The 22695-nt window shown below is 53.5% G+C and overlaps 1 protein-coding gene across 1 annotated transcript; it reads right to left on the bottom strand.

Annotated features, from left to right (window-relative positions):
* Positions 1 to 690: 690 nt before the first annotated feature.
* Positions 691 to 21394, bottom strand: Kcnh6 (potassium voltage-gated channel subfamily H member 6). Its single transcript, XM_026402283.1, has 13 exons — positions 21319 to 21394; positions 20381 to 20611; positions 14809 to 14970; positions 14500 to 14705; positions 10973 to 11398; positions 9398 to 9797; positions 8060 to 8259; positions 7650 to 7902; positions 4413 to 4606; positions 2947 to 3031; positions 2230 to 2392; positions 1368 to 1554; positions 691 to 975 (listed from the first exon to the last, which is right to left on the bottom strand). Exons 1-13 carry the CDS (start codon positions 21392 to 21394, stop codon positions 691 to 693), a joined length of 2868 nt encoding a protein of 955 aa, XP_026258068.1.
* Between the last annotated feature and the right edge of the window lie 1301 nt (positions 21395 to 22695).

The raw sequence follows: 22695 nt of genomic DNA, 5'->3' as shown, positions 1-22695 counted from the left end.
TCTTCAGGTCTGCAACATGCTGAATGCAGTGGAGGGTGAGCCCCTACCCAGCTCCTTGTGAGAAGAACTTGGAAAAGGCCACAGCACAGTCAAGGACCTAATGACCCTTAGATAAGTTACACACAAGGCCCAACATGAAATGTGCAGACTTTATTAGCTGTGTGATAGATACTCAACTGCCTTCAGGGAACTCACATGTTGTCATGGAACTATCAGGAGTGGAGGGGCAGAGGGCTGGAGCTCTGCCCTGCCATGTTCACACAGAGGGCACCTCCACCTCCAGTTCAGTTGGAGGCTTTCCGGGGAGGTCTGACAACTCAGGCCTTACTGCTGAGCCTTGGAGTAGTGAATGGTTTTGAGCTGAGAGGTGATCATCCAGCCCAAAGCAAGACTCTGAAGGAGGATCAGAAACTTCGTTCTTCACTGATCCCTTGGTCCTATAATTTTCATCCACACTTAAGTTCCTCCACCCTCCACCAGGTGAGCTTGTCCGCACAGTATCCCAGAGGAAGGCTGGGCAAAGCCTCTGCATCACCTAGGCTCACCTGGGTAAGTAGTTCGTAATTACTCTAAGAGAATGGTTTTCAGAGACCCATCTTGGGATCTGTCTGCCTCCTTCAAGTTTCTTAATTTTCACCTCACCTGCCTTCCATCCCCATGTGGTGTCTTTCATCTTGGGTTTCAGCAGCCCTAACTTCTTGTAAATCCAGGATCTGAGCCATATCTCTGAAACTCCAGCTGCTTGGGGATGGAGCCAAGGTGTTCAGGGAGGGAGGGGAAGCGAGAACTACAGATGAGTCCCTGTACTTCCAGGGGACAAAGAGGAGAGACCAGGGGTGGCAGGAGCCCCTCAGGCTGCTCCTGTCCTGAGGTTGGCATCAGAGTTTTGTCCATTTCCACAGCCAGGTGAGGCATCCTGGAGGAGGAATTCCTGTGCTCCGGTGTACATTTGTCTAAGTCACCATAGCCTAGCATCTGGGAGGGGCAAGAAAGAGGGAGGCACTCCAGGAGCCCCTAGACCAGGCTGGGAGTTAATCCACCCAGGGATGGGAACTGGCAAGAGCTTTACCTACTCCTCCCACACCTCAGGGTTCTGTCGTCCTTGCCCCAGCTATAGGGTCTGTGGTCACAATCGAGGCTCTGCCACCACCCTGTCTAGGCTACCCTGCTATCATGACTAAAAATTGTAAAGGAAGACAGGTCCTTGGTCATTACCCAACCCTGGAAGAACATCCAGAGTCCTTGCTTTTTTACTTTGAAGTTAAAAGCCACAGCAATTGTGGAACACTGGAGGCACTGGGCCCGTGGGGTGGGGAAGGCATGCACCTGCCCCCAGGGAAGCCCCTGGGGATGACCTCACCACTCACCTGTGCAGGGGGCAGATGGCATTGCGGCAGCCCAGGACCTGGACTTGGAGTCACTGAGGGTGCAGGAAACAAGGCCAGGTCATTGGAAGCAGGGGTTTCCAGGATGTAGCTGCTGTGGCTCTGGGACATGGACTGCTGAAGCAGCTGTAGGATGTGATTGAGGTCTGAGGACATGCGGGATTCCAGCCTGCCAGACAGAGCCCCGAGGTCAAAGTCAGGGTTTTAAGAGCAGTTCAGGTCCTGAGGGCAGCTCTGGATTCTGTAGCATGTATGCTTCTCCTCCTGAGTGAAAAGGCAACCCTGGGTCCTACCTGCAGCTACTTCCCCATTTGGATCCACAGACTCTGCCCAAGTTCCCTTAGTTCATCCCTAATGACACCAGTGACCAGGCACAGAGCACATTCAGTCCTACTAATGATGCTTTGACATGGGTATTCCAATCATGCCCATTACATGAAAGGGCAAACTGGGGCTCAGAGGTATTTAATAACTTGCCCATCCAACTCTTGCTCCTGTATTACCAAGTTAAAATTTGAACCCAGGACTATCTTGCCATTAGAGCCTTGCCATCTGAAGCCACGTCCCCTTTCCAAGGCCTCTTGGAATTTGTTTCTGCACATGGTTGTGTCCCTTCCTTAAGAAGCTTCCCTGGCACATTCCAGGTTTTGCTGGAGGAAGCCATGCAAGGAATTGTGTGTGTGCTTAGTGACAGAGATGGGGAAACTGCCTCTAAATGAGCCCCCCATTCTAAAACCCACCCAGCACACAGCAATACTCCAGAACCACCAGGAGAGGGCACCCACTCCTAGTCCATGGCTGGACAGATTCTTTGTAGTTCCCCAGCCTTGGGAAGGGCACTCACCTGTCCATCTGAGCCTGCAGCTGCTCTAGCCTGGAGCCCAACTCCTGAGGCCAGCAGTCTGGTCTCCGCTGCAGAGTTGGAGGACTATTCCTTGGGGGAATCTGCTGCATCAATTCAGGCCAGAGGCCAGAAGCATCTGAGATGCTCAGGGCAGGGGCTGCATCTGCAGGAGGGAAAGGAACACCTCTGCTCTATGTAGCTGGTTCCATAGGTCTGTCTCTCCTTGGCAGACCCCATGCTCTTCCCATACCTGCCATGGAAACACAGGGTGGGGAGTGGCTCTCCTTACCTGGGTGCCTTGGGGCATAAGGTCCTTACCCATATGAAAGTCTGGTTTTCAGGACTCAGGGACTGTAGCCCTGGGAAGGAATCTGGGGCTGCCAAGGTGGGAATTTCTAGACTTGGTCTCATTGCCCATGGAGCTACAGTCAAGGGAGTCCCCTAGCACCTTGGTGTGGAACCCAAGGGTTCTTGGTCATTACCCACCCTTGGAAGAGCACCCAGCAACCAGAGAGCCCTTGTTCTTAGGCTCTGAGGGTGTAGATCATCAAGGTGGGGACACCAGGGGAAAATTGGGACAAAAGCCAGTATTCCTGAGCCTAGGGAGGTCCCCACTCACTGAGGTGCTGAGGAGGCCTTTCCCCAGGGGATAAAAGGCCATGAGAATGGAAAGGAAACTGGGGTGGGGGGCTCCAGGAATGGGCTGGCTGTGCTCACCTGGCTGCTTGTCATTGAGGAAAAAGCCTTGGTGGTCTTGGCTGCCCGGGCCCTGTTGGGGTGATGACTGGAAACCCCCATCTGCCTTGTAGGGAACAAGAGCATCAAGTAACAGGGACCAAAGCTGGGAAGGGCCTCTTTGTTTCTCCCTGTCCCTGCTCCTCCTCTGTAGCCCTTGTCACAGCCAGGTGAGAAAGTGGTGTCAGGTGGCTGGCACACCAGAAAAGCTCTGGGCAGCTTCTTGCAGGCTCTCGTGTGTGTGTGTGTGTGTGTGTGTGTGTGTGTGTGTGTGTGTGTGGTGAAGGGCAGATCGGGGGAGGTCTGGGGATTTGGGAGTAGAAGGCAAAAAAGCTCCTCCAGTCCCCCTTTCCCAAATGCCCTGGTGCTCCCTCCCTCAGCATGAACCAGTGGAGAGTTCTCTCTAGGTGACCAGGTTGGAACCCCCAATCCACTCCAGATCAGCATCTTTGACTGCTCTCCTCTTGGCACCATGAGACTTGAGGGCACCTTGGGGTTACAGATGACCCAGGACACAGAGACCACATCCCTCCATCATCAGCAAGAAACCCACCTTAATGTCACCCTCCATCACCTGGGTAAAGGGCCTGGGCCACCAGAGCCTCCTCCTGAGGCTGAGGGCTTGGTGGATGACAGGGAAAAGGAGGTGCCCAGGCTCAGTGCCTAGCCTCAGCCACCGTGCCCCTGCAGCCTCACCATCCCTCCCTTCTCCACTAGCTGATTCCAAGCTCCCTTCCTCCATGACGCCTTTCTGGGCACTTCCAGACACTCTAGTGCCTCCACCACTCCTTGGCAAGCTGGAGTTCCACAGAAATTTGATCTCTCAAGTACACAAATCATGGCTTCTTTAGTTATTCATCTGGGTGTCCCTTTTTTATTTTTCCTGAGTTGCTACAAACTACCTTTTCCACTGAGTGATAAACTTGAGAGGAAGGACAGCTTTACCAGTTCTTCACACCCCCATGCCTGGCACCATGAGCCCTCTGGATAGCAGACCCCTCCTGTTCAGCCTGGTGCCAGGAAAGCCTGGGCTTTGGAGTCAGACAAACTTTTTTTTTTTTTTCAAAATTGAATTCACACTTGGTTCTGCTATTTACTAGCTGTATGGCTTTGGCCAATTTATTTATCTTCTCTAACCTTCAGTTTCCTCATCTGAAAATGGGGATTAAAAATGCAAGGACGGAACTAAGTAAGATAATGTAAAAGAAGCCCAGCGTTTCCCACCCAGTCGCTGCTCAATAAATGGCAGCTATCACTGTACCCGGCATTGTGCTGGTCACGGCAGGCACAAAGATACTCTGGCAAAGGATGCGGGATAGGACTGGAAGGAAAGGCAGTAGTTGGATGGGTCCCTGAAGCCAGGCAGGCCATGCCCTCAGGTGTAGATAGTACCTATTACCAGCTGGCCAAGAGCTGCCACCCACCCTGGCCCACTGGCCCAGACTCACGTCCCGCAGGTTGAAGGTGACCTCCAGCTTACTCCAGAAGCTGTCCGCAAAGGCAGGGTACATGTCCAGCACCTCCAGCAGGTCTGTCCGCTGGATCTTGTGTAAGTCGCAGTAGGTCAGGGCCCGCACATCTGCACTGGACTTGCCTGGTCGGGCGTGGAGGCTGATGGGCTCCCCAAAGATATCGTTCTTCCCTGCCAGCCAGAGGGGTGGTATTCCCTTCCAGGGCCTGGTTTCCCGTGACCAAGATCTGCCCCCCACCACCACCTCATGGATCCTGCCAGGATGGGGCCTGGTCCTTATGATCAAGATCTGGGGACAGGGCTAGATATGTTGGCTGTCTGGGGAGAAGAGGATGGACAGGAGGGTATCCCCTGCCCCTGTCCTCTAAATCCTACAAAGATCCCCTAAGAACTGCTCCTGTCCTAGGCATATGGGTACATTGATGTCTTCAGTCCCCTCAGAACAACTCTCCCTCCCTCAGACTCCCTGCTTTTGTTCATGCTCTTGACACTACCCTAATTCCTACTTAGGGGACACTGGGCAGTAAGGGACATTAAAGCCTCTCTGCCCAACCTCCTCCTGCTCCCCGCATTCTGCCCGTCTTATGGAGCAAGGCACAGGGGACTCAGGCCAGGAGCTTCCTGCTCCCGCAAAGCTCCCTAAGGCTTCTGTTCGTCTTTTCATTCCCCACTCTGAGGCCAGGAAATCAGCAAGGTCCTGGCAGGGGGAGCCTGGTGAAGTCATTACCCCTCTCTGGACCCCACTGTCTTCATCTCTAAAATGGGCATCACCATCTCTGCATTGCCTACTTTACTGGGTTGTTCAGAAAAACAGATGCTTGAGGAAGTGCCCCAAAAGGCAAGAAGCACTAGACTGGGAAAATGCAAGGTGCTGGAGTTGGAGGTCACAGAGTGAGCATTTTGGTGGATGCTGAGGGTTGGTGGCCAGGGTATTAGGCCCTTTTGGTGCCAGGCGCTATAAGAGCTATGGGATATAAACATGAATAAGAGGCTCTCCCTCCCACAAGGAAGCCCCCAAATTCCCACAAGGCAGGCACATAAACAGACAATGATTTTACAGAATGATCAGTGGAGCCTTCACATAGGGGAGAATCAAGAGCTATCAGGTCATGGAGGAGGGAGGGGTCTTCCACCAAGGATGGTTGGGGCAGTGGAGGGGTTACAGAGGAAGTGAAATTCCAAGAGAATCAAGGACTAAGCAGCCAGAAACAGCATGTTGTCACACTGCACAGAGAGGCCAGGGCCTCAGGTGCCATGGATCATTATTGCTTTCTCTCCAACCTCCCTGGGAAAGTCCAGCCCCCTCAGCCTAGTGACCCATGCACAAAGGGTGCTAACGGTTTAGCACAGGCAGAGGGATGAAAGGAGGCTGGGCATGTCCCTCCAAGAGAACAGGATCAAAGGTCACAGAGGAGGGAACTGAGGCCTAGAGAGAAAATGGGCTCACCAAGGATCACACGTGAAACCCTGAAGCTTGAAATCTGGGCAGTGTGATGATGAGCTGGTTTTCTAGTAGATGAAGGATTATGATTTAATGTCTATTTCTACTCAGGACAAAATGAAAAATTTTATGCCTCTAACTGAAACTTAAATTTGGACTAGCTTCTTAATTATTAAAAATAATTATCCCTCCAATGTGGGTGGCACTTGTAAGGTAGGCTGGGAGTGAGGGAAAGTTTCGTAGAGGAGTTCACAATTGAGCCCATCCTTGAGGGATGACTGGGTTCTGCCAGACAGGCACGGGGTGGGCACTGCAAGCAGAGTGGCAACATATACAAAGGCACAGAGATGTGACAGAGATGACAAATTCAGAGAATGGGAAGCCGTTTTATGGTTAGGGCATGAAGTACCAGGGAAGAGTGGCAAGACTGGAGTAATCAGATTGGGTGGAACTATGCATGTCATGCACAGAGGTTTACATTTATCCCACCAGCCGTGCGGAACCACTGAAGGATGAGAATAAGAGGAGTATATGCAGATGTTTCATTGGTGGAAGGAGGAAGAGAGAGAATGGGGGTAGGCCAGACACAAGGCCACAGGACAGGAGCTCCTGACACACCTGCCCGGGAATGACATGAGGTCAGACCCAAGCAGGAGACTGGTATGGGAGAGGTCCCAAAAGCAGAACAGAGAAGGCTCTGTGACTAACTGGAAGATGGGCAGGGGGACTGGAAAGAGGGCAGGATGCTTGCCTACTTGACTGTACCCTGGGCAATGGGTGGAGGGTTCACATTGATAGGGAAACCATGTTGAAGGAGCTGCTCTTGGGGGAACAAGATGGTTTCAGGTGGGGATATACAGAGTTTGGTCTGCTTATCTGAATATTATGGAGGTCATGCCCAGGAAGGAATGGAATATTATAGGGCAAGGAGAGATTGGGACTGGGATAGAGCTATGGGAGTCCTTGTGACACAGGTCTAGGCTGTGGCTTAGACAGCAAGGAGCTGGCCCAGGTGAGAGTGTAGGGTGAGGAGAAGAAAACAGAATATCAGTGCTTGGTGGCAACAAATGATGGCAGGCTGGAGGAGAGGACTGGGCAGAGGAGCCCTGGGGATGGGGTGGAGGAGGCTGGTCCAGAGGGGTTGGAAGAAAGCCAGGCCATAGAGACAAAAGAGGACCAAACTGGAGTTGGAGTTGGAGACTTAGAGTGAAGTCCATAGGGAAGGCATGAAAAGCGGGCATCAAGAGAGGAACCTGTGATGCTCAGAGAGGTAAAATGATTTACCCCAGTTCCCACAGCAGGTAAGTGGCAGAGGCTTCTTGAAACCTATGTCTGTCCCCCTTCCCAGTGTTCATAAGGCTCCTCCAAAGTATCCAGCTATTTCTGCAGGGCACTGAATGAAACTGTGGTGCCCATCAAGTCACCTCCCTCCAAACAAGACTGACCCCTGGCTTGTCATCCTGAACTCAAGAGTGTGAGGTAGGAGGGAACCTGCCTGGACTTCTGAGTCAGACCAAGTCCTAGAACCCCTGTGTGACCAAAGACTAGCATGACCTCTCTGAGCCTCATCTTCTCTATCAAGAAAATGGGGCAAATGGCAGGGGGATTGCGTTAAGGATTCTGGGAGCTGGGTATAAAGCTTTCTAGAAGCGTGCTGGGCGCATAGCTGATCAATAAAAGGTGCCACGTTCCTCATTAAGAAGATGATGGCCTAAGTAGGGCATCTCCAGTTTCCACCCTCCTCACAGGCCTAGTCCACCCTGTCTGACTCACCTAGAATGGCCACCACCACGTCGTCACGCAGGATCTCGATGGAACCGCGAGAGATGAAGTAGAGCGTGGAAAGCACGTCGCCGAGGTGCACCAGAGTGTCCCCAGGAGGCGCATGCGCGGTCTTGAACTTGACAGCGAGGGCGCGCAGGCAGCCTTTGCTGGCGCCGCGGAAGGCGGGGCAGTGCTGCAGCAGCGCGCGGTGCAGGTGCAGACAGATGTCGGCCTGCAGGCACTCGGGGAAGCCTTTCAGTACCTGCGGGGTGGGCGGGCGACTCCAGTGGGGCGTGGGTGGGGCTGGGGGACGGGTGGGCAGAGCTCCGGGGAACCCTGAGTCCGCGAGACCTTGACCTGCCCTGGGGCAACAGCCAGAACTGGTGGCCCTCCCCGCCTCGCCAGGGCAAGGGGCTCACCGCGTTCATGTCGATGCCGTTGGTGTAGGACCAGGCGTGCTGGAAGTACTCTTCAAGGCGCTGCCGCAGAGGGTTGGGGATCTGGTGGAAGCGGATGAATTCCTTGACGCGCAGCATCTGCGTGTGGTAGCGCGCGGTGCCCGAGTACAGGCGCTGGATGATCGCCGACACGTTGCCAAAAATGCTGGCATACATGAGAGCTGAGGGCGGGGGCCGGCCAGGGTACGGAGTGAGCGTGGGCACTGGACCACGCCACTCCAGGCCTCCCCCTCCCCGGCAGCCCTATAGTGAGGGGCCCCTCTATCCAGGGCTGGACAAAGCCAAGTCAGAAAAGCCTGAGCCAACGCCTGAGCACAGAGGGAACGAAGACTGCGGTGCTTCCTGCCCTCTTCCCTCTGCTCTTCCCAGGCCCAGGCCAAACTCCTTTGAAGAAAGAACTAGGGCAATGATTTTTTTTTTTTAAAGTTCAGATTTGTTTTCTCCTTCAAGGTGTAAACATAATGAAGGGAAAACTCTTGGTTTCTTCTTTTCACTTTTTTTTTTCTTCTTGTTTTTGTTTTTCTGGTCTCTAAATACTCTGAACATGACAACTTAATCTATGTGTAAAATTCCACAGTGCGTCTCAAGTGCCTAAACCACGTGTTTTGGGAGGAAGGTAGCTGGGTGCAGGAACACAGAGCAACACAGCCTTGGAGCCCACCACCTGGGCCACACTAGGGCTCAGTGAACTCCTGGTTCTACGGCTCCTGGCAAATTAAGACCTTTGGTTCCTGCTCTGTAAACTGGGCTCACAAGGAATGAAGTATGGGCTTCTGTAAAGCACTTAAAGGAGAGGTTGCGGGGCTGGGGATGTGGCTCAAGCGTTTGCACGCTCGCCTGGCATGCGTGCGCCCGGGTTCGATCCTCAGCACCACATACAAAACAAAGATGTTGTGTCCGCCGAAAACTAAAAAATAAATATTAAAATTCTCAAAAAAAAAAAAAAAAAAGAGGTTGGCAGGGGCTTGCTTCATGGGAATGAAGCCTCACCAATCCCACAGGGCCTAGCCAGCATAGCAGGTTTACTGCTATGCGGACATCATCTCAAAATTCTTAACTTTTTAACTTAGAAGTTTTCGTTTTGCATTGAGGCCTACAGATGATAATCCTGGTGCCTGCCTATGGCAATGGCTGTACAGGTGTATAACTGGTGTATACATATGCAAAAATTCATATGCTGCAAACTCAGAATCAGTGTATAGCATGCATTATTACTACATATTACTGTAATGTTGTGTCTCTTTCAAAACTAAGAACCAAATTTCACGGGAAAGGCCCATAGCACGAAGACGCACTCACAGCCGATGAGCATGACGCAGATAGAGAAGACCTTCTCAGAGTTGGTGTTGGGTGAGACATTGCCGAAGCCCACACTGGTGAGGCTGCTGAAGGTGAAGTAGAGGGCCGTGACATACTTGTCCTGCACTGAGGGGCCCGAAGCTGGGTCGCTGCCATTATAGTGCTTGCCAAGCTGAGCACCCAGGCTGTCCAGCCAACCGATCTTGGGCTCCAGGTAGGGTCGCTCCACATTGCCGATGGCATACCAGATGCAGGCCAGCCAGTGCGCGATGAGTGCAAAGGTGCACATGAGCAGGAAGAGCACAGCCGCCCCATACTCAGAGTAGCGGTCCAGCTTCCGTGCTACACGCACCAGCCGCAGAAGCCGTGCTGTCTTCAGTAGCCCAATCAGGGTCGTGGTCTGGAGGGCAGAGAAAGGTCCACAGGGCTGGGAGGTTAGCACTTGAAAGGACACACTCTGGCCTGCTCTAGATCAGGCACTTGGCAATGGAATCTAGCATGGGACCTTAAGGAGCTCTCAGCCTTGGGCACAAAACAGTGTTCTGGTTGCTAGGAGAGAAATCAAATGGGAGCAAGGAGGAAGGGGAGGTCAAATCTGCAGGGCAGGGCAGGGGAGGCTTCCTAGAGAAGGTAACATAAGAGCGAGTTTTGAGAGACAAGGCTGGGTCTTCAGGGAAACAGGAGGGAGAAGGAAAGGACACTTCTGGCATAGAGGGCAGCACAGGCGGAGGCATGGAGGTGTGAAGTGGCACAGCCCACGTGGGAAACCAAGAATGATGTGACAGCCTGGAGTGCAGAGTGAGAGATGGCGGGGCAGTGAGAGAGGAGCCTGGGAAGATAAGCAGCGCTGCTCCTGTGGACCTCGGGGTCTACAAAGAGCTTGCCTTCTATTCTGTAGGTTTTGGGAGCCATTGATGGTTTGAGGGGAAGTGACAGGTCAGGTACTTCATCTGGACCTTCTTTTTGCTATGGTGTAAAGGGGAGGGAGGTTGGGAAAGAAGGCCACTCAGTGTAGGTAGGGGCAATGGGGTGGAGAGGAAGGGAGAGGACTTGGGGATGATTTGCTGGGGGCAGGGTAGGACAGTGCTGGGGTGGTTGCCAGGGAGGGATGGAGGTGACTGGAACCCAGAAGGTAGAGTGGATTTGAGGGGAAAGTTGATCTTGAGAAGATGGGGCGGGAGGACCAAGTGGGACTTGAAGCTATGAGAGCATGAAAATGTTCTCATGTCGCCCATGGGAAGAAGAGTAGGCACAGATGAGGGGCTGGGGGCCAGGACCCGGTAAGGCTGCATTGGGGGTGTGGCCTTTAGCTTTCCTTTCTGACTAGGGTGGGTGTGGGTTAGAAGGCAGTGGGAGGCTGGGACTATAGGAGCCCATTCCTGGTCCCAGAGGGCAGAATGCTGGAGCAGGGAAGGAGATGCTGGCAGACGTCCAAGCCCTCTTTCTATTGCCCCTTGTTTTGGCAAAGATGCCCAGTGCCAGGGGCTCTCTGCACCCAGGTCTCTGAGTCTGGGAGGCTCTGGGGCTGGGTACAGGGAACAGCCATGGCTGCTGGCCTGGATGGGGTTTGCTCACCTCATCAGAGCCAGTGCGGAAAATGAGCAGGTCAAAGGGGATGGCAGCCACCATGTCAATGAGGAACCAGCCCTTGAAGTAATGGACGGCGATGCGTCGGGGGTGGCTGACCACCTCGTCGTTGGTGTTGACATAGGTGGTACGGAAGTTGATGATAATGTCCACGACAAACATGATGTCCACAATGAGGTCCACCATGGTGAGTGGACTGCAGGTGTAGCCGCAGGCACCGCGCTGAGACTCATCTTGGTCGCTGAGCAGGAAGGCGGCTGAGTAAGGTGTGAAGACGGCCGTGTAGATGACCAGCAGCAGGATGAGCCAGTCCCACACGGCCTTGAAGGGGCTGTAGTGCAGGATGGTCCCTCGGTGGACACGTGGTGCCTGCAGCTTGTACTCTGGCAGCACGTCTGCACCCAGAGACAGGACCTGGGGGTGGGGATCATGGGTGGTCAGTGGTGGCAGCACTGTTGGTGAGACAGACCTTGTGGGGAGGCCTAGGAAGGGAGGCATGGGAAGGTTATGGGTGACAAGCATATGAGGAGGCAAGTTCTTTAAGGAGACAGATATGTCAGGAAGAAGTGCAGATAGAAGAGATGGGTTGCAGAAGGTGGGGGGCAGCTCTGTCTCATGGCGACCCAGCTTTGAAGCTCACAAGCTCCCTCAGAAAGAGATCATCCAGGAGTAGGCGGGGACAGGACCAGGATCTGCTGGATCATCTGACTAGAGAAGAGTCTAGCCTGAGGGGATAGTTTGGTGGGCCACTCCTCTCTGGTAGGCTTGGAAGGATTCTATGTTTGGGATTTCTAGAGGGAGCAGGTCACCCCCAGAATAGGCTTTTCAGTCTTGAGGATCCTGGACCCCCCCTGGAACCAACTCTCAGTGCCTCCCACAGAAAAAAGCCAAATTTGGGGTGGGGTAGCCAATCTGGACCCTCAAATAGATCCTGGGTTCCAGGGATCCCCAGCTGCTTCACACATGTCCAGCAGAAAGATCACAACACTCAGCAGAAAAGCATTCCCCTTTGTCTGACCTACCCCTGAATCCAACACCGTGAGCAACAGAGAGTCACTTAGGTCTGGGCCCAAGATGCCAGGCTGCCCCAAATGACATAGCTGGGGCATTAGGAAGGGCATGGGTTTTAACGTCAGAACTCCAAGGTTGAATTCCAGGTCTGACATTTTCTATATCTGGGCCATAAGGCAAGTTTTCGAACTTTGGTGGCTCAGTCTCCCCATCTGCAAAATGGGATAAGCAAAACTGCACAGATGATTAAATAAGATGCATCTATTTGCATGTGGATGGTATACTCCACTTAGCAATCATTCCCCCTCCACTCTCCTGCTCCCTCATCCTATCCAAGACAGTTCTCCAACAAGGATGGATCCTTGGCGGGGGGGGGGGGGGGGGGTTCCCTTGATTCCCCTCCCCCACCAGTTAGGTTTCTGGTTTAAGAAAATCTGCAATGTTAGGTTTTAACCTTGCAGATCAGATCAGTTAGCAGATAGGATCACAAGAAAGAAGACCCAGCAAAGGGCTAGTTTCCACCAGAAGCTTCCTGATCTAACATACAAACCCTGCAGTGGGGGTCACAGCCTCCCTGTTCTGTAGTGGCCTCCTGCCCAGTCTTCAGGCCTTGCTCGTATTTCACTTTCCCGGGGACCCCTCTCTGACCCCAAATAGACTTGGACCCTCTTTACATTTTCCTGCCCCTGTATGCAGCCTTGACCACGTGGTCACCGTCCACTGAAGTATAAGCTGGATCTGCCTGCTTTCCCTCGCCCAGCCTGTTTATCCCTGGGTCCCAGCATGTGGTCCACATGGGATCTCAACTACAAATGAGCACTGGCAGCTCAGACTCTGCCTGGGAGCTGCAGGCCACAGGGCATCAAAGCTGCTTCCCTCTGTAGGCCCTTCCCCAGCCCTGCCTCAGTAGGGAATGAGAGGAAGGCAGCTGGAACTGGGAGTGGGACCCAAGTCTGCAGAGAGGAAAATGTCAGGCCTCTCAGCTCCTCAGGGCTGCAGACATGGGAGCCACTGACCCCTCTCGTCTCCCACTGTCTCTGAAGTCAGTGTGGGGCCCTTCCAGGGCAAAGCCCGCCCAGCTCAGGATCCTCTGGATCTCCATGGCCCTCAGGATATAAGGACGCTGGCATGAGATCGCGGCCCTGTAGGCCCTTTAAGTTCTGGTTGAGGTCAATGTGACTTCCCTGTTCTGGACTTTGTCAGCCCCCTCCTCTGAAGTCTGTCAGCACCTCTCATGGCCTTAAAGTGCACATGGGGTTAGGGGGCTAGTGAAGCCAAAAGGGGCAGGGGCAGGAAGCAAGACAGGAGTGGATGCCATGGGCCTTGGCTGGGTCTGTCCATCTTCACAGACAACTTTCCAATATGACAGTCCCCCATCAGGAAGCCACCACCAGCAGCATCAACCTAAGAGGCCCTGGTATGAGCAGCTAGGGGGCTTCCCAGGGTCAGGTCATTGGGCCACCCTATCTGATCTCAGGGGACCCAGTCCTCCAGTCTGGACTCCCTCCTTCCTCAGGGTCCCTGAGCTCTGTGAGGGCCTGAGGGGTCTCCTTCATACTCAGTTCCAATACTGCCTGCACATTAAATGAAAAGGGGAATCTTCCCCTTCATGGAAACAGCCCCAGGGAAGCTCTGCACCCCCCTGTTCAGCCTTGTCCTAGGCCCCTCTCTATGGCTGAGAGCTTTTTCTGCTTCCTGGACTGCCACTAGTTAGTGCCAAATGGATCCTCAGAGACCATTTAGAACCCCAAGGTTCAGAAGGCAGGTGTGTCCCATGGCCAAGGTCATACAGTGAGTCAGTGCCAGGACCCTAGTCACTGAAGCCTCAAGCAAAATTATTTGCATTTCCCTCAGGAATGGTCAAGTCATCAAGCATATGAGAAAGGGCAGTGGGGCCAGCTGAAACAGAGGACCAGGGGACATTTGCCTTGGGTGGGCAAGGAGTGGATCCAATAGTAGGGGAACATTCAGGAATGGGCCCTTGGGAGTCTGCTCAAAGTTAGCAGGAGGTGTGGGTCCCACCCCACTTCTATGTGGCATGCAGGTTGAGAGGGAAAGTGACTCCCATCTCAAAGGCAAGGGATAGAAACAGGGCTGGGGTCTCCTGCCCTCTCTCCTTCCTCTTCTCTATATTTCCCTGATATGTCCCCTCTCCACCTCGCCTTTCCTGTGATTGACAGAGCCTTGGACAGCCCCACCAGTAGCCTGTGTCTCCCCAATCCCCAGCGTCTCCAGGCCTTGAGGGTGGCATTCTCATAGATCCTGCTGACCCCAACCTCCCCTGGATCCAGGAGCTGGGTCCCAGGACTGTGGCCTTAGGGAAGGCCTTCAGGTGGAAAGAATCAGACTGCAGTTGGGAGGCCTGGGGTTTAGACCAGACATGAGGGAGCAAGACAAGCCACATCGCTCTGTTAACCAAGGGCCCAAAAGAGCAGGCCCAGGACCTGGGAGGGGACCCTGGAAGCCTGGCACAGTCCTGCCCTCCCTACCCAGCAGGCCCGCACCTGGGTGACCTTCTCAGTGACATTCTGCGTTCGTTCCACCACCTTGTGGGGGGCGATGATCTCAATCTCCGTGGTGGAGCCCGAGCGGTGCTTCTCCAGGTTGAACTCCACAAAGTTGAGCGTGAACTGCGGGATCTGGCTGACGGTCCTGTACTTGCCCCTGCTCGAGCCAGGCCCCTGTCCACCCGATCTGCCATGGGATCCCCCTGAAACCAGGGTCAAGATCAGAGCAGCCAGGGCCAGGGCACCAGCTACTCCAACAGGTGACCCAACTCTCTCTTACTGCCATCTGCAGCCTGCCTCACTCACCAGAGCCCAGGAAGCTGTGGGACAGCAGGCGCTGGGTCAGGCTGCGGTTGCTGCTTTTGGCCAGGACCTGGGCCAGGTCCTCAAAGTTGAGGATGAACATGATGACAGCTCCATCCTCGTTCTTTATTGGCACCACATCCACCAGGCAGCGGAAGCTGGAGGCTGCAAACACCATTATCAGGGACAGGAGGTGGTCACCAAAGGGGTTCCCTTCTGTAGTGACCCAGGTAAGGAGGGAGCAGAGTGAAGGTCAAATTAAGGGCACCCACTTGGAGAGAAAAGGCCTGGGCAGTGATCAGAACTACTGGGCAGAAGGTGAGTTAGGCTGCTCAGCAGGTGCCCCACCCACAGGGCAGAGGTGGGGAGAGCAGCTAAGCTGCTCATTAGGAGATAATGTAGCATCAGGTCCAAGTCCACACTCAGCCCTCAGCTCAGGGCTTAGCCTGGAGGTTTGCTTCTGCTGTAATTAAAGCAGAGCAGATGGGGGTGGATTAAACGGGGAGGTGAGGTGGGAGTGTTCCACCCCCATGTTGCTCTGGCTGGCCCTGGGCTCTGCTCATATCACCATCCCGCAAAGATGCCCTCTTCCCTGATGCCGGAAGGAACTCATTGCTGGGAGCTCACTAAGTGCTGGGCATGGAGCCAGTTGGCACATTAGGCCTCAGGAGGTCCTCAGGGGGCAGGTATAGACCCCTGTTCTGCAGATGAGAGCCTGAGGTTCTGAGAAACTGATTTATTAGGGTTGGGAGGGGACATAAACCTGGGACCTCTGGGCTATCAGCACACAACAGCTGAGAAAAGGGAAGGGGTTTATCTGATAGAAGGGTGCTAGGGTAGGGCCCCAAGGCAGAGGCTGGGATCAGAGAGCAGAAAGGGGAGTGGCTTGGGAGTCAGGGAGTGAGAAGGCCTCATGTAGGCAGGACAGGCCCCCTAGTGCCACTCTCTAACCCTTCTTGGTAGCCCAGGCTCAGCTGTTATCCCCCTGCACCTCTGGCCAAAGTCTCTGTCCCCTCTCTTTGCTCCAGGGTCTCACCACTGCCCCACATGGTGAGAAATACCAGCTAAAATGCCACATAACCCAGAGCCCCGCCTGTGGGTAGGTATGCCACGGGGGTCTTATATCCCTAAATTCAAACTCTTGACAGGTGCCAGATCCAAAGGCAGGATCCTCAGGGATAGGGGCCTTTGGGTGACCAAATCAGAAAGCAGAGCTGTGCTCCTGGAAGGCAGGTCTGGGTCTGTCTCAGCCGTCCTAGGTGTTTGTTGTTTGCATAATGAAAGATATACTTGTCAACACAGGGGGACTGAGGCCAGCTGGCAAGAGTACTGCTACTTTAGGAACCACTGGAATCACTCTTCCCCAGACTCCCTATTTAGAGCTTACTCCCCTAGGCCCTCCTCACAGCCGTCAGAACTGGGGTGCAGCTAAGTCTGCCCATCCTCCTCCCGTTTTCCTCTGGAGAGCAGGAATCTCCCAGATCAGATTCCTGGGCTCCCAGGCATCAGGCAGCCATCTGCCAGCTGCTGCCTGGGCCCAGGGGAGACATCCATACCAAGAAGAGGTAACCTTTCCAGCTTGATCCACTCCTGGGCTCACAGTGCTAGAGTCGCTCTTGTTAGCCTGGGGCATAGTGAGCCTCCAACCCGCTGAGTCTAGACTAAGTCCCCTGTTTCTGGGCTGGTTGTGGGGAGGGAAGGGGCCTTTTGGGCAGAAGGGTGGGACCTCCAGGCTTTCTATGTTGCTGGGAGCTGCAGAGGCCGGTCTTCTAGTGACTGTACACCCCCATCTGAGCTATCATTGGAAACCCATTCTAGGAATGGACCAACGACCCGCCCAACATAGCAGTACAGGTTAGGGAGTGGTGAGGGTTGGTGCCCCTTGCCCTGCCTCCATGCTGGCTGTATTTGGAGTAGGCAGACAGGAGGCTAAGAGAATTAGGAAGAATACAGAGTATTCTCTCTCCCTGTGTCCCAGACTGGTTGTCCTTGCTTATTTGTGGCTCAGAGCCCATGAGTAACCATCTGGGTGACCAGAAGTGGGAGAGAGGGTGTCCTTGCTTGGGGCTTCCTGGGGCTCCTTTCAGCACCCCCCCCCCCTCCAGGACAGTAAGTTTGGCCCCTGGGACTCTCCACTTCTCTGTGTACTTCTCTCCTCCAGAACGTGCTTCTTCCCTAGTTTCTCATTGCTCCATCCCTCCCCCCACTCTGACCCTCACTCTCTCCTTTTCACAGCCTCCTTGTTATCTTTCACCCAACCCTCTCCCCTTTTCTTCCTCGTGCTGGGATGGAACCTAGGGCCTCACATGTGCTAGGCAAGGGCTTTACCACTGAGCAGCACCCCCAGCCCCACCCAATCTCTTTATGCACACTCCACCTAGCATTGTGGTGATCCGTCAGAAGTGGTGCTACAAGAAGCTGCCACTACACGGGTGCAGTGGCACACACCTGTAATCCCAGTGACTCAGGAGGCTGAGGCAGGAGGATCACAGGTTCAAGGTCAGTCTCAGCAATTTATAGAGGCCCTAAGCAACTTAGAAAGACCCTGTCTCAAAACATAGAACTGGAAGTATAGCTCAGCGGTAAAATGCTCCTGGGCTCAATCCCCAGTACAAAAAAAAAAAAAAAAAAAAAAAGGAAGAAAAAGAAGCTGCCACTAGGAGGAAGCTGCACCATGTCACCCCAGCTTGGCTCTCCTGGTACCATGAGTGAGCATGCAGAAAACACAGGGAGGGTGGAGGCAGATAGTAGCCCCTGACCTCACCTTGTCCTGTCCTCCATATCTGGAGATGAGGACTGGAGAAGCCACAGGACTCCCCTAGTTTGGCTCAGGAATTAAGGGACCCTGGTTTGGGTTCATCAGTGTAGAGGACTTGGCAAAGGCAGGCAGGGCTGGACCCTGTGGCAGGTGCCCAGAGGTGGGGGACTGAGTGCTCCCCTGCCTCACTCCAGGCGCTCGCTCTTCCACTCTAGTCCTGCAGCATCTCTCTTCCTGTCTGTTATGTTTTTTCTTTCCCTAGCAAAGGCCTTGGTCTCTCAGGAGTCTCTCACTTTGATCTATATGGGTGATTTTTACCTAGTGTCCTGGCTTCTGAGCGGACTTTAGGCAGCTGTACCATGTGGAGATACATGAACACAGACCCTCCATTTCGACTTGGACAATTTTAAGTGGATTACCCTTTTAGAGGAAAAGAGGATTATAAATAAACCAGCTAGAGATCTACCCAGGACCCCTTCCCACCTCCCTGGAGTCAGGGGGTGGGGTAGAGAGGAAGTATTGACCTGAGAAGGGGAAAAAATCATTATTAGGATGCTCCTCAGCAGAAATGTAGGATGTATATAAACATGATTTTTAAAAATGAGTAATATGATAACCAGGGATGGTAGCACATGCCTATAATCCTAGCTACTCAGGTGGCTGAGACAGGAAGATTAGAAGTTCAAGGACAGTCTCAGCAACTTATTGAGACCCTATCTCAAAATAAAAAACGTAGCTCAGTATAGAGCACCCCAGGTTCAAGCTCCTGTACTGCCCAAAACAAGACAACAACAAAGAAACCATGACCATGTGGTTAGAGTGGACCGTAAGGTGAACACATAACTAATCTGAGTACCACATCATTTCCTAAAGATAATACAGGCCAGTAAGCTCCATTTTGGGGGGTTTCAGGCCAATTTCGAGAAGATCTAGGTGATGAAAGTCTTGGGCAACAGAACAAGGAAGGACTGAGGGACGGGGAGGGATAGACGGGAACTTACTGAGCATCAGATATATGGGTTAATGCCCATTTTTACCCAGGGCCAGCCAAGCTCCAGGACTAAGTTTCTAGGGTCCCTTCTTAGAGCTGGAGGGCTCAGCTGGGTTCTAAAGACCTGAGTCTCAGGGGTCAGGCATGGCCTTGACCTCTGCCCTCTGCCCAGGTACCTGCAGGGTGCTAAGAATCTGTCATCTAACATCCCCAGAAGTCTGAGATCAACCCTCATGCCCTGAGGTACAGGTAGACAGGTAGAGCTCGAGGTCAAGGAGAGGAAGACCTATTACCCCTTCCCCCATTGCCTGCGGTCCCATCCTGTTCCTCTGGGACCCTTCTCACTCCCCTGTCTGTCACCTCCTCCATGAAATGATGTGAAGAGGTGAGGTCACAGCTTTTAAAAATATTCTGACTTCATTAACCCTGTGAGTACTATCAGCCAAAGCCAGGTTCGTCCTGGCCCCTTAATTGTTGCCCTTTTCTGCAGCACTTCCCACTCATTTGGGTGGCAGCAGCAAGGGACAGCCAGGACCTACCCAAGATGCTCCCCAGAGGCCCATAAACACACACATACACACACGTACACACACACACACACGTGCACACAAACACACATGTGCACACAAACACACACACACACATCCATGCATGCTCACAGACATATTCATGTCCCCTACACAACCAGGCTCCTGGAACCTGGGCTCTCAGCACCTCTCAGTCCTAATTCAAAGGCACTCTCCCTTTTTCTATACTCAAGTGACCTTCATCCTATTTAATGTGGGGCTTCCTTCCCCAAAAATCCTGTCTCCAAGCAAAGAGGGAATTGGGGTCCTTCCCCCCATTATTGTGATTCCTCAGAACAGACATCTCAGAGGGAGGGATCCAGAGTTTGGGGGTTCAACCTGAGGTGGGATCTTGAGAAAGTTCCTTGCACATCTTTAAAAAGAAATAACTTATCTAAATCAGTGGCTCCTAAATGTGGCAGAATATCAGAACCACCGGGGAGATTTTTCCAAATACACCCGCCTGGACTCATCTTATACCTTCTGAGTCAGCCTCTCTAGGGAAGATGTGTTTTGGAAAACATACCCCAGGTAATCCTGATGAAGAACCAGATTGAGGGTCATTGATCTTGGTGGTTTCCAAGACTTTCTACTCTGATCCTAGTTCCTATCCACTACTTGTTCACCACATCCATTGGGGAATCTGTGATCCTGGGAGGAGGATTTCAAAGCAGCTGAGCTTTTGGCCTTTTGAGCTATGCCTCAGCCCTGGCCTATGCTTCTGGTTTGCTTGTAGTACGTTTAGGCGATAGTAACTACCCAAACTCCATCTGGATGAGTTGTCTGGTTGGGGCAAACTTCAGAGCCTACCTTCCAAAGAGCTGGAGCGGGACAAGCCAGGCCCACCCCTCTTTCCCAGCCAGTAGCCCCCATGCCTTGCCTGGCCATAGAGGCCTTGAGGGGTGACTCGTTCATTAATCCCCAGAGCAGATGGAGATGAGGGAGGGTTAATTTCTGTCCCAGCTTCCTGACAGCTGGGGCTGACAGTGACAGAGTGGATAGCCAGGAGACCAGGAGCAAGGGGGAGGGTTGTGGGGCAGGAGGCTCTGCCCCAGGCCAGGTCTAGTTCTTGGCTTAGCTGGTGAAAAGGATCTCAGAAGACATAGCATTCAATGCCCATTGTTTCTCCCTACCAGAGAGGAGAGAGGATTCATCCAGGCCCTTTGGTCCCTAGGTCAGTGTCCTCCCAGAGGCCACCCTGTCTGGACAAGAGAGGAGCCAAATCTGCCCTTCAGAGTCCCTGGCCCGATTGCACCTCACCATCTTTGCGGTAGTAGAGGATGTCCACCTTGCACTCCTCAGCCCCCAGCAGGGCTTGAGCCAGGCGAGACATAGCGCTGCTTGGGGTGTTGGGGCCTGTGAGGAAATCGCAGGTGCATGGTCTCTGCATCACCTCCACTCGGGAGTAGCCGAAGAGTTCACAGAAGCCGTCGTTGCAGTAAATGATGGCGCAGTTCTCCATCTGAGCATTGGCAATCAGGAACTTACGACCTGGGTTAGGAGGTGAGAGGTAGGAAGACCTTGGCAGCCAGGATTGGGCAGTAGAAAGGAAAAGATTACGTGGACTGATGGCCGCAGGGAGGGGCATTTAGATGCCAGAGTAGGGCAGGAACCAGAAGGAGAGATCAGGTTGGGGGATAATGGAGAAAAAAGAATCTGGGTGATTCTTCTGAGAATAATGAGGGGGGTGAAGGAGGTGGGGGGATAGGTGACCAGGTACATGGGGGAAAGGAGGTTAGGCCTGGGGATTGCAGGAAGCCCATGGCAGCGAGGTCAAAGAGGTTGGAGGAAAGTCCAAGGCCTTCTGGAAACAGTGAAGAGGGGACCAGGGAACAATGATGTGATTCGTTGGGGGTCAGACCTGGGAAAAGCAGAGTAGCCAGGTCTACTGCCGGGAAAAGGAAACCTTGGGAATGAGGGGTAGTGATCACCAGGGGAAAGCCAGTCAGTGACTAGAAGGCCCTGGGGCGCCAAGAAAAATGCTCTGCGGGGAGAAGTGGAGCTGCGTTCCACCCCTGGTTTTCCAGAAGAGAGGACAGCATGGAGAAGGTGTTGAGGACTTCAAAGGATTTTGCATTCAGAATCCGGCCCCATAACCCCCTCCTGTCCCATCAAAAGTTAGTAAAGGGGTCTGGCCCCTCCTGCCACAGAACCAAGAGTCCAGATCCTCCTGCCCCCACCCCAACACACACACTCACTCTGTCCCTCGAACTTGCGGATGATGGTGTCCAGGTAAGTGTTTTGGGGCGCGACGTGGCCCCTGCGGACCGGCATCTTTCAGCAGTGGACCCTGCTGGGAACCACCTGCGCCTCGGCTCTCCGCGTCTCTGCCTGTCCTGGGGCTCAGTGGCGTCGGGCTCGGGTGGGCGCCGCCCCGGGGGAGGGCCTCCAGGCTCCGTGCCCCGCCCGCCCGCAGCGTCTGCCCTCCCCGGCCGCCGCTCGCCGCGCCTCCTCCCCTCAGCGCCTGCCCGGGAGCTGTCCGCGCCTCGGTGCTGAAAAAAGCCAAGGCCCGCCGTCTGACTGGGTTTGCAGGGCGGGGACCAGAGGCAACTTCTCCGGGACCTACAGGCCAAAAACCGTCCCTGGATCCTGGGGAGCTGGGCGGGGGTCCCGGGCCTGGGATGGGGCAGGGCTTCTCTGAAGAGCTTCTGTTCATGTTCAGTGGCCAGAGGTCTCAGCATCTCCGGAACCTCCTCCCAGTACTGAAGGGCAGTTTCCCCTTCCAGTACAGGGGAGCCTCCCAGACAGGCGAGTGGGCAGACAGGAGTTGTTTGGGGCTTCGGGTGATCTTTTGCTGAAGGCTGTCTCCAGGGTCTGAACACTGAGCCTGACCCCAGGCCTCTTGTCCTCAGTTCACAAGTGCCCTCCAGTCTGGCCCCAGTGCCCATGAAGTTTCAAGCCCCACCAGGGCCTTGACCCTGGGAGGATGGGGCAGGATACACATGAAGGTGTACAAGAAATATGCAATAAGGTGCCTTCATAGCATACAGGCATAGCTTGAAAGAAGACTTAAAACCACCTATTAGTAAGTGATCACTGTTAGAAGTGTTTGAATACCAACTGCAAATGAGCACACTGGAAGAAGCAGATGGAGGTAGGGTGCAGTTTATTGAGGCTTCTTGGAGAGGAGAAGGGGACCATTGTTCACTGAGCATCTTGGTGGGCTTGGAGATTTGCAGAGGATCCAAGACCAATTTTGATCCAGGCCTTGAAGGACAAGTGTTCAAAATGGAGTGAGGCAAAGGCCAAGGGTGATGTCAGTGCAGAGGGACTGAGCTGGGAAGTGGGAGAGGTGAGGATGCAGAAAAAGGGTAATGTATAAAGACCCTCTGATGCCATTTTGAAAATCTAGGTTTAATTGATGGACAACCAAGTTCTTCAGCAGTTAGACTGGAAGGAAATTTGAAGGAAATATTCTGGCAAAATAAACTTTACAATGATGGGTGGGGAAGGGAGGATGGCCAAGGAGGCTCAGTGAAGCTTTTGCTGGAGTCCAGGTGAAAGGCTTGGAGTCCTCAGTTGGGTTTGACTTTGCCATGCAGAGCCACAGTGTCTGGTAGGGACCTCATTGGTCA

This window comes from Urocitellus parryii, chromosome 7, assembly GCF_045843805.1.
Source record: "Urocitellus parryii isolate mUroPar1 chromosome 7, mUroPar1.hap1, whole genome shotgun sequence".
Taxonomy (NCBI): domain Eukaryota; kingdom Metazoa; phylum Chordata; class Mammalia; order Rodentia; family Sciuridae; genus Urocitellus; species Urocitellus parryii.
The sequence above is the reverse complement of the archived record's forward strand: the minus strand, read 5'-3'. Positions and strand labels throughout refer to the sequence as shown.